The following is a 12,189-nucleotide window of genomic DNA, read 5'->3' as shown; positions in this document are numbered from 1 at the left end:
TATATTTTATATATATTTTATATATTTTTTATATATATATAATATATATATATATATATATATATATATATATATATATATTATATATATCATTTATATATATATATATATATATATATATATATATATATATATAAATAAAGAAAGATCTCTCTCAGTAACATAATTACTATATATATAGTAATTATGTTACTGAGAGAGATCTTTCTTCATTTGAATTATTTTGTAATAAGTTCTTTATTTGAAAAAGAAACGCGCTTTCTCTGGTGCATCAGTAATTAATTCAATATTTTTTAATTTAATTTTTTCTTAAAAAAAAAGAATATATGTAGAAAATTAAATATAGGTAACAATATTGTATTACTGTTTGTTATATCACTGTTAATATTAATTATTTTATTTATTAATTATCTATGCTTTTGTTCGTCAAGTTTTGCCGATAATTAAGAAATAAAATTATTGATAATAATTCTATGAAGTATAATCATCTATGCGGTTGGTATTCATAATTCGTTCATGTATATAATAAATAATTTATAGTAAATATAATCATCTATGGGTGATATTCATAATTCTTATATTTACAATCGCTTTTCATTTAGCTATCTGATTGGTTGAACGAAATCGATTGAAAACATGACCTAAGATGATTTTACATAAGAACGAACCATAAATACCGGCTTATATGTATGCGCTAGAATATTCATTTCTATGACTCATTTTTAGTCCTAGAATGAATAGTAGATATAGATATAGATTTTTGTACATATATTTATTGAAAACTTGATGAAAATAGTAGGTAATTAAATGAAATAGAAAATAGGTAATTAATAAAATCGGTAACGACTGTCAATACAGTACTCGAAAATGTCTTGCATAACCTATTCTAATCTAACCTAACAATCCTAATAGGACGGCATGGCGGATGCGTGAAAGTGCACGGCACATACACATACACTTTCGCGACGAATGCAGCTTCTCAAGCGCAGTTTGTACTGTATCGCCCGTAGAACAGAGGCGTACCACGTTTTCAGCAACTTTCTACTTACCGAGCTACCTGTCAGAAACGTCGTTACCACCGCTAGTTTACTCGATTTCAGCCGGTGGGGCACCAAAAAGGCGAACAAAAAGCTGAAGATTGCCCTCGCGCTCGATATGACGGATCCTAAAGTCGAGGAAGTCCTGGCGCCACTTCGTGCCAATGTCAAAGAGCTAGTGAGTACCATATGGATGCAAAATAGCATTTGGTATTTTTCTTTTCTTTTGAAAGAACCTTATGATATTGTTATTGTCAATTTCTCAGATATTTTGAACAGAATTAATGCTTTGAATGTTGATAGATTTAGAAAATAGATGATCTCTATTTTTAAAAATTATCATTAAATATGCTGTATATCTTTATTTATTTATATTATTTTTATTACATTAATATCTTTATATTATTGTAATTTGAAATTTTTTTTTAGGTAACTTGTAATTATCTTTGTAATTAGTTATTAATTATGACATATTGTTCTTCGCAGGGTGACTCTATACGAAAGCTAAAATCTGACGGTGCTCCAGAATTGGACATCAAAAAAGCTGTGGCAGAATTGAAGTTGCACAAAAAGATATTAGAAGACAAGGAACTGTCTCTAGCTCCTAAACATGTAACATTTAATAGGGCGAGGATGGAGGATCTCTTAAAGCGTAGATTTTATTTAGATCAATCCTTTGCTATTTATGGAGGTATCACTGGTCAGTATGATTTCGGGCCTATGGGTTGCTCATTGAAAACAAACTTGATAAATGCTTGGAGAAATTTCTTTATATTGGAAGAACAGATGCTTGAGGTTGATTGTTCCATTTTGACACCTGAACCGGTATTGAAGGCATCCGGTCACGTGGATCGATTCGCCGATGTGATGGTAAAAGACGTGAAAACCGGCGAGTGCTTTCGATTGGATCACTTAATTAAAGCACATCTGGAGAAACTAATTTGTGATAAGAAAACGGATGAAGGGACACGTGAGGACTGTAGAAAAATTTTGCACACAATCGACGGCATGACGGAGAGCGAAATGACTCATGTTCTATCAAAATATGATATGAAATCACCAATTACTGGTAATGACTTATCAGAACCGATGGAATTCAACCTAATGTTTGGTACTCAAATTGGACCATCTGGTCTCGTCAAGGCTTTCTTAAGACCAGAGACGGCTCAAGGAATCTTCGTGAATTTTAAAAGATTGCTGGCATTCAATCAGGAGCGGTTACCGTTTGCTGCAGCGCAGATTGGTAACGCTTTTAGGAACGAAATTTCGCCACGATCCGGTCTCATACGCGTCCGAGAATTCACCATGGCAGAGATCGAGCACTTCTGCGACCCGAGTGATAAAAGTCATCCCAAATTTGAGACAGTCAAAGAAATAAGCTTGCTGCTGTACTCGGCTTGCAATCAGATGGATGGCTCGAGCGCGCAACACGTCACTATAGGCGAGGCCGTCTCATCTGGCTTGGTAGCTAATGAAACATTAGGTTACTATATAGCTAGGATTTATCAGTTCCTATTGAAGGTTGGCATTGACGCGGATCGCTTACGATTCCGTCAGCACATGAGCACTGAAATGGCACATTATGCCTCTGACTGCTGGGACGCTGAATGTTTAACTTCATACGGATGGATAGAGTGTGTAGGATGTGCTGACCGATCTGCCTATGACTTAAAACAGCATACCGAGGCCACCGGCGTAAAACTAGTAGCGGAAAAGAAACTGCCTGTTCCGAAAACGGTGGATGTTTGTGAGATTGTACCAAACAAGGTACTGATCGGTAAAACTTTTAAGAATCTCGGTAAAACTATTCTAGACATGTTAGCAAAATTAAGTGAAGCTGAGATCGTGGCCCTCGAGAAACATCTTAAAGACAACAGTGAAAAAGAGTTGAAACTAACTGATGGTACTGACGTACGGATCACCAAAGACATGATAGAAGTAAAACGTTATCAAAAGACCGTTCATGTTGAGGAGATTATACCTTCAGTGATCGAGCCTTCCTTCGGCATCGGTCGCATTATGTACGCTTTGTTTGAACATAATTTTAAAACAAGAGTAGACGACGAGAAGAGAACATATTTTGCTCTCCCACCGGTAATAGCGCCGTTGAAGTGTTCAGTGTTGCCACTCAGTGGTAATGACGAATTCGTGCCGTTTGTAAAAAAATTATGTAAGTGAAATACAACACTAATTATTATACTCATCTTTATATTAGAACAAATATATTTTTTTATTTTATCTCTGATTTGATTTTTCATTGAAAGTGTAAATAAAACATGTAATATAATAACTATCTATAAATAGTATAAACACTATAAATACTGTTACTTTATAAATGTATTTAATAATGATGATTATATTAACATTTTACAGCGCAAGAACTTACGAAAGTGGATATCTCACACAAAGTGGACGATTCTTCCGGTAGTATAGGACGTAGATATGCTCGTACTGATGAAATAGCAATACCATTTGGCATTACTATCGATTTTGACACCTTGAAGACACCACACAGTGCAACACTTAGAGATAGAGACAGCATGGGACAAGTGCGGATAAACGTATGTATATATGTATATTTTTTTTTATATAAATAAAGAATTCTACATGTATAAAACTTATATAAATGATATAAATTTTGGATATAGAAACATGATTTGCAAAGAAGAATAATTTAGTAATTGCTAGCGTTAAAATTAATATAAATCAAACAAATTATTATTAATTTAATGAAATGTTTAATTGTAGTTAGATGAATTGCCTGGCGTTGTAAGAGATCTTTCCTCTGGAAGGATTACTTGGGCAGAAGTGGAGATAAAATATCCCAAGTTTGAACAACAAGAATCAACAGAATCATAAAGAATATAGACCTGAGAATAATTTGTTTCTACTATATATAGAAGTGTTTATATAAAAATTGCATCCACACAAAAATCTTTGATATATTCAGCATCTTATCAGTAAATATACTACTAATTTTTGGAAGATTTAGCGTTTAGGTGATTTATTAATCAGGAAATTCATGTTTAATACTCCTTAGATTTTGCAATTTTGTATATACTTTTGTATATGTACACTTATCCAGAAGAAAAATTTAAGAGAATGAAATCTAAGAGAATTGATAACTAATATAAGATTCTGTTAACGATTAATATATGTTAATTACTGCTAATTTTTGTTTCTTAAATTATTAATGTCATGATTAAGTCATCTACATTTGTCGAAAGCATTTATTCGTTTAATAGTTTTTATGAATATTATGTAAAAAAATAAAGATTTCCATCTCTTTTAAAAGATTTTGAAAATATCCCAATGTTCTATCGTGGAATCTTGAAAATATTTATTAATGAAAATAGAAAAAAAACATTATAAACATAAAATTAACAAAACAGATACATATACATATAATCTACTTTAATATTTTAAATATATATATTATAATTTCTTTTAAATTAAATAATATATTTTTAATTATAGATTTAATTATGCAATTTTTACTTTTTTAAATACTTATTTTATTATTATGAGTATATGAATAATATTGTACATGTAAATTAAATATATAAGTCAATCTTGCAAATTGAAAATGATTAAAGATAATTATACAAGATGGATTACTGCATGATATAATACTGTATAGTCTATATAGTGTAACTTATACTACATAAATTATATATAATTATATAATAATCATTATTAAATTAAAGATATACATTTATTTAAAGATGAATAATTATTATATGTAGAAATAAACATAGTTTGTTTTGCCCGCCAAATCGCAAATTAGTTATGTATGCAGGATGCCAATCATGATATTTGATACATTATGTCTCTATGTTGGTAATCATGATACGGCATAGTAGATAGTAGTAGTAGGAGACGCGTTGTGCGCGAAGTGCGAAGAATTGCTCGAGGAAAATCTACGAAAATTTGATCTTAAAAAGGTAATCAAATAATTATTGTGATAAAATTATGATACATTAGGTATAGTCATGAATAGAAATTGATTAATATTTTCCGAATATCATTGATAATTTACGCCCGAAAAATAATTTTATGTATGTAATTTTATGGATGAGAATGCGAGAGGTAAACCGCGAGTAATGGCACAAATAATAAAAGATTGAAATAATCGAGTAATTGTTATAATACAGAAATAAATTTATGATCATTGCATTAAAGATATCTAAATATAATATATAGTTATGATTTCGAAATAAATATGTATGATTTATTTTATTTCATAAAATTACCGACATTTGCATTTGCCAGAAAACGCGGGAATCGATCAGTGTTACGTTACGCTTCATGTTGGTAATTATAATCGGCATAGTGGACGTGTCGTTTAAAAAGAATCTATACGGAAATTCGATCTAAAAAAATAATTGAATAATTATTACGACGGAATTATAATGTTACATATATCGCGAATGGAAACAGATCAGTATTTTTTGAATTCCGTCGATAGTTTATGTGCAGAAAATAATTGTATATGTAATATACGGTTTTTCGGCAGGCACGCGTCGTTAAATTATTAGGTAAGTCGAGTAATGACACAAGTAATAATAACTAATAATTGAGACAATTCAATATAGTCATATTGCAGTAAGAAATAAGTTTATAATCATTGTATTAAAGATAACTAAATCTTTATAATTTATTCATGTTCTCGAAATAAATATATGAGCATTTATTTATCGTGAAGTTATTGACATTTGCAGTAACCAGAGACGCAGTAATCGAGTGTTACGTCACTTGGGATGTATCACGACTTTATGTTGGCAACCATGAATGGCATAGCGGACGCATCGCGGGAAAGTGTTCGGGAAAAATCTATGGACAAAAATTCGATCTAAAAAAAGGTAATCGAATAATTATGGTGGAATTATTATAATGTATTGTGTATTGCGAATAGAAACGAATCAATATTTTCTGAATATCATTGATAGTTGATACATGGGGAAATTTATTAATTTTATACGTATATGTTATTTCATGAGCGGACGCGCATAAAGGTAAAGGTTAAAAGGTAAAGCATAAGTAATAGTAGAAGATAATTTTGAATAATTATACTATTGCAATAAAAAAATACATCTACGATCATCATGTTAGATATTAAATAATATAATTGTATTTAAATAAATATGATTCGTTTTACTTTACAAAGATACTGACATTTGTATTAGCTAGAAAAAACAGGAGTATCAATCAGCGTTCTCGTCGAATTCGATATATCACGATTTTATGTTGATAATTATGACGAGCATTATGATAGACGCGTCGAGTATGAAAAATTTCCGTACTAATTTAGACTGATAGAATAATTATCACAATCGGCTAATCGAATAATTATTACAGGGGACAATGATGTGTTACGCCAGTAGTGATATCGCCAATGGAAATACAACAATATTTTCCAAATATTATCGATGGTTTGAGCGGAGAAACCTTGTCTACGAATTCTGCGGATGGGAGTATCATGCGGACGTCATTCTAAGATTAAGGTAAGTCGAATAACGGCATAATAAAACATAATTAAGATAATTGAATAATCATATACTGTTGCAGAAATATACTTATGATAATTGTATCAAAGATATTTACATATATGTACGAGGTTGCCAGGAACGAAAATCTAATTATCTATTTAGAGTTTGATGGGGGATTAAAAACACTATAACTATATTATATTCGAAATAAGTATCTAATTTATTTATTCTATAAAGCTAATAAGTTTTATTATTAACTAACGTACACGCGGAAATAATTAAATATATAATCTACGTTTGCATTTTATATGAGCACAGTATAATAAACATGTATAAAATTATTTATAAAAAAATTAATGCAAAAATTCGGATTAAAAGAATATTTAAGCAATTATGACGGTGAGATTACATATCGCGAGTGAAGGTTTTAATACTTTTTTTTTAATTTTCGATTAGATTACGCCCAGGAAGTAATTTTGCGCATCGATTTTTGTGAATGGAAAAAATATTGAATGCCATTAAAAAATTGAAATAAGTCAATCTATATAGTCAGCTTTCGTAAAATAAAATATATTTCAAATATTTCTTTACTATATTTTATGAAATAAATGTTGAATAATAATTAAATATGTTGTGATTTGCGAAAGATAAATTGGAATGTCGTTTTATTTAATTCACATTTAGCATTATTTATACGAATGCTTTTTTGCATATCATATATAATTCTGTATCAGAAGATTATTCAATTGTCTTAAGTATACTTATCTTGCACGATCGCGTTTTACATCTTCGCGTATATAATTTTATATGCACGACAACCGTGTCGCATTCTTGTGCATCTCTTGTGCATGTTGGATCGAAAGATTTCGTAGGAGCGTGAAAGCGGAAGAAAGAGAGAGAACGATGAAAAAGAGAGCTCTTCGTGGGTGCGGGTCCAATTATCCACAGTGGCTCTTGAAAACGAAAAAAAAAAACATGTCCTTAGGCGGTAGAAAGGACGAACCTTCGGGATTTTTCTCCTCTTTCTCCTTTTCGACCTGCCAACAACCCTCGCGCGAGAACGTGTCGAATCGATTCTCCTCGACTCGTTTACAAGTTGTTCTGCGAATGGCACTTCGCGAACTGCCGTGCGTTATCCTGCTTATTCGCGAATCCGCGTAGGCGAAACTGAAATGCATCTTGCTTTATTGCGCGACTGTTTTGAATTTAGAGAAACATGTATTTTAATATTTTAATGGTCTTTATAGAACATTTCTTTTTCGAAGCAATTTATGAAATAGTACTATATTTCACGAATATTCAAATTACTTATAAAAATCAAGATTTTTCAATGTGTGAATTTAAATTTCAAGCAGAAACAATGTTTTTTTATTAATAATAATTTTATTAATAACGTTAGTATATAAATAATAAAATAATGCATTTTATTTATGGGGTTAGGTTAATTTTTTCATATTTACTAATTGGATTAGGATAACGAACTTTCAATACAGAAAATTTTATGTATTCTTTTTCTCTAGAAAGATTAAATTTATTATTTAATAATTTACGAATTTAATAACCAAAATATTATTTAAACATATAATATGAAAATTTTAAAAGATGTAACAATAATAATAATGCGAGAGCATTGATAATTACTTAAAAATTGGTTCAATTATTTCATTGATTATTCTAAAATTGATTTATATTCAGAAAAAAAGATTTCTAGAATAACTTGCTTTTATTTCTTAAACCGTGAAAATAAAAAAGACATAGAAAATTAATTTAAATTCGTCGCGATGTCTAAAATATTAGTTTTTTTTTTTATATAAAAATAAATGATTGAGAACTCGTTTGCATAGATTTAATAATTATCGAAATAAACTCCACAAACCGAATTGACTTGTCATTCTTATTCTTGGCATTAGATTACGAAAACTGTTCTGTTTCTGTATCTTTTCCATCCGCTGTCGAGCGATTCTGTTTTGGAATCTATTCATCGGGAATGCAAGCATTTTTTCTTTCTTTCTCTCTCTTCCTTCCGCAGATTCCCTTCCCGTCACTATTTCTTTCTTGCTCCCATTCAGTCACAACCCGTTGATGCGACTCGTTGAATTACGACTTTTGTCGACGCCGACGTTCCCGAAAATAGTCGACCAAGAAGCGCTTCTATTTGCGTCGCGACATTATTACTTTTACACAAGCATCTACAGAGTGTATCGGAACATTTTTTTAATCCAAATCTAGAATATAAATTGAGAAGAATAGTTTCAAAGACATCAATCATTTTCAAAATATTACTATATATATATTTATAAAAGTTAACTATACATACAACATCAATAAATAAATAAAAATATGTAAAGCAGAAAATCAAGAATATTTGATTATATATATAATATTTTAATATTATATACAAACACAATAATAAAGAAATTTTTAAAATGAAATTGATATGACAATAATCAGATCTCTCTTTTGTGTTAAAAATTAAAGATTGAAAAACTCTAATAATCTATGAGTATCCATCAACTTTTTTCTCATCAGAGCCTGCGAATCGATCGCATTAACAGATTCCTAGTTGAAGAAAAGTGCAACAGTTCTGAGACACTCTGTATATATCTTGCGGCTTTATAGCTACCGTCAAAATGCTTATTAGAGCATACCTAAAGAGTACGTATTCGTAACGAAAAATTACTCCAACTGTTATAACTTTCATGAATAGTTCTTAACTCTTGTTTATTTTTTCAGCTTTATTCGCTTTTCAGGCTATAACTACTTGCGCGTAGGTGAATAAAGATCTTCTAGATATTCGCACAAACGGGTTGTTGGCGCGCGAAAAATCCCACGGGCTGTTTCTCGAGTTTTAATTGGTACCGCGTAATGCGTCTGTACGACATATTATGAAGGCGTGTACACATTATTAATTGAATGTTCGTCTACAGGGAGATTCACAGAAAAAAAGAATGTATTCGTTAATTAAGTCGTATCGACTTATTAAATATGATAAACATCCAGTCATCGACATTCTGGTAATTATATCTTGAATCAAATTAATTTATTTTTGCATTTAATTTATCACATTTCTATTTTACTATTATTAAATATTATCCTGTTATTACGTGTATGTTCTTATTTTCTAATGTATATATATATTACTGTTTTTATTAACAAAAAATTTTATGATTTTTGTCACACATAATTTGCATAATATATTTCGAAAGGCACAAGAGGTTTTTCCCGGTGCACCTTATATATATATATATATATCTTTTCAACACAAACACACGCATACATATATGTATATATACGTATATATGTTGAAAAGATCTTTCTTGCACTACATTTGTGCTACCCGAGTTTTAATTGCGTCGCGTAATACATTCATACGACACGTTTCGAGACGTGGTGCACATTAGTATATTCTTAATTGGTCACCTTAAAGCGAAAATTAGTTCACAGTCGAGAAATATTCGTCGTTGAGAAAGATATTTTAAATAATTCTAAGCTGAATGGCACACCTTTTTAATAATACTCTCTTCAACCATTGAGATTATAGTTTATATTCTTAAGGTAAAATAACGTTAATTTACAAATATAATTATACAAAAATATGTAATTATGTATGTACATAAATTAGAACATAATGAGCTCGTTTTAAATTTTTATAAAAGACGTATAAAACGATTTAAAAAAATTCTTTTTATAATAAAGTAAATACTTGCAAGGTATATGAAGCTTTAGAAGATAATTTATGAATACAGCTTTTCTGAAAAAGTGATTATAAAGAAAAATGTATAAAAGGTATAAAACTCACGATCTTGGTTTGCATTTCGTATAAAAATCGCTCAATGTTTCCAACTTCTGCTTTTGGAATACATTTTACAATATGCTTTCTATGCTGGTATACATTTTGAGGAAAAATTTGCCTCGTACCATTCTCATAAGAAAAGCGTATTAAAGACCTTCGCGTGTTCGTCGAAGATGAGTTAGAATATAAAAGAGATAACGATGAAGTAAATTGTATCATGAATGTTTTAAACTTTTACGTTTATAACTTAACGTTTTATTTTATATAAAATTAATTTGCAATATTCATCTTACAGATACATCTAGAATATATAAATCTCTTGCAAAATCAACACATTATTTCTATTCAATAAGGTACGCAAAATATGCGTGTTATAAAAACAAGCACTGAATTTTGTTACGTAAGTAACGCGCTATTAATTGTTGTTTAATTGCGACATTTTTTAAAATAATTATTTCTTTAATGATTATATTCGAATATATAGTATAATTTCATCAAGATTTAGATATATATATATATATATACATAATTTATCCATCATTTTCGGATTAAGAAAATGCGTTGTTACACAAATTGCAGGATATAATTAAAATATAGTAAAAAAACCATGATATTATCCAATCTTTTTAAATAATTTATTTAAAAAACAAAGAATAGATTATTTTTTATAAACAATATGCATTCTCAATAATTTAATGTTTTATTAGTAAGTTTATTAATACTTACTTTAATAATATTTGAAGTCGCCTCAAATTTATTTGTTCACATGATGTATCCATTGTCCAATACTTTTCTCAGCACTTTCCATATTATTACAATGATAATAAAATGTCTGCTAAAAATTTGCATAAATATTCTGCAATCTTACGACTCGGCAAATCGTAACGTCAGTTATATCCGAGCCGCAGCTTTCTCAGCAATTTATCCGTCGCGTAATTACTCTCTCTTTCTTTCCTCTTTGTACTTCTTTCCCCATTTTTTCCTTCAACGGAGACAGAAGGGATTGCATCATTGCGTGCAGAACTTTGTGTAGGATTTTATGTGGTCGCGAAGTGTTTTAAAGTCTCTCGTGTACTATCCGGTTTGTTTCACGTAAAAAAGTATTAATCACCCCGGCTTATTAAGTGCGCGCGTTTTCGCAGGACATTATCCGATAAATTATTACCGAGACATCAAGATTAATTAACAGAGGCGTATCGTTACGCTGATAGAAGCGGATTTAATGTCGTTCGCTTGATAGGAAGAGTAAATAGAGGTTTAACACTCTCTCGCGTGCACGACACAGTTGTGCCTATTTTTTTGGACCAATACTTTTAATAAATTAAAAAAAAAATTTATATTTCTAGCAATATTTCTAGATTACAAGTCACACAAAATACACAGTATACATACATGTAGTATAGTTCTCGTAAGTCAAAGTTGTTTAGCGTAAAGCTATAATAATTAAGAAAGAAACCGGCTTTCTAAATATTCCAGCTTGTTTTGACCGAACCTGTCGGCTTTCAAAGTTAATTGTCGTAATACTTGTTCTTTTTTTTTTTTTTTTTTTTTTTTTAAGAACAGATTGAACGATCTCGATTTTACACGGTCGTTCGAACGAAGTTGGGATGCATTCCAAGGATTTCATCGTTCGATCGCGAGCATGTCGTCGGCATCCGACAGCTTTTCGATCACGCGGTTGTTTTACTTGTGCGCGCGTCCCGGTACGAAACAGAGAGAGAATTTATAGGCGTTAATTAATGTTATTCATTAGGATTCTGGTCGCGCGTCTCGGTAGCCGAATTCGAACTACCGAAGACCGTCGATTAGAATGCTGTAAGATACGCGTTGGTCAGGTAGACCACACAGGACGGACACACACTCGTGTCCC

At 30.4% G+C, this 12,189-nt stretch overlaps 2 protein-coding genes across 3 annotated transcripts in view; both read left to right on the top strand.

Moving 5' to 3' along the window:
- The first annotated feature begins 376 nt into the window (after nt 1-376).
- On the top strand, nt 377-4,254 carry Glyrs (glycine--tRNA ligase). Of its 2 annotated transcripts, none has more exons than XM_072904808.1 (5): nt 377-799; nt 913-1,215; nt 1,524-3,207; nt 3,411-3,598; nt 3,786-4,254. In XM_072904808.1, the coding sequence occupies exons 2-5, from the start codon at nt 970-972 to the stop codon at nt 3,894-3,896; spliced, it is 2,229 nt and encodes a 742-aa protein (XP_072760909.1). In that variant the 5' UTR covers nt 377-799; nt 913-969; the 3' UTR covers nt 3,897-4,254. The 2 variants fall into 2 exon arrangements, with proteins under 2 accessions (XP_072760909.1, XP_072760908.1); XM_072904807.1 differs by having other exon boundaries at nt 377-823.
- A 458-nt stretch (nt 4,255-4,712) lies between these two features.
- Nucleotides 4,713-12,189, top strand: part of LOC140672500 (uncharacterized) — a 126,135-nt gene continuing 118,658 nt past the window's right edge. The window contains exons 1-3 of the mRNA XM_072904701.1: nt 4,713-4,981; nt 5,759-5,899; nt 6,396-6,541. The gene's annotated coding sequence lies outside the window, so the exon portion shown is untranslated. The remainder of the gene's footprint in view (nt 4,982-5,758; nt 5,900-6,395; nt 6,542-12,189) is intronic.

Source organism: Anoplolepis gracilipes, chromosome 13, assembly GCF_047496725.1.
Source record: "Anoplolepis gracilipes chromosome 13, ASM4749672v1, whole genome shotgun sequence".
Classification (NCBI taxonomy): domain Eukaryota; kingdom Metazoa; phylum Arthropoda; class Insecta; order Hymenoptera; family Formicidae; genus Anoplolepis; species Anoplolepis gracilipes.
This window is presented reverse-complemented; position numbering and strand designations above follow the sequence as displayed.

Coding starts and splice junctions, on each gene's coding strand:
- Glyrs (XM_072904808.1), top strand. CDS start 970: ATGCAGCTTCTCAAGCGCAGTTTGTACTGTATCGCCCGTAGAACAGAG. Junction 1,216..1,523: donor GTGCCAATGTCAAAGAGCTA/GTGAGTACCATA, acceptor TGTTCTTCGCAG/GGTGACTCTATACGAAAGCT. Junction 3,599..3,785: donor TGGGACAAGTGCGGATAAAC/GTATGTATATAT, acceptor GTTTAATTGTAG/TTAGATGAATTGCCTGGCGT.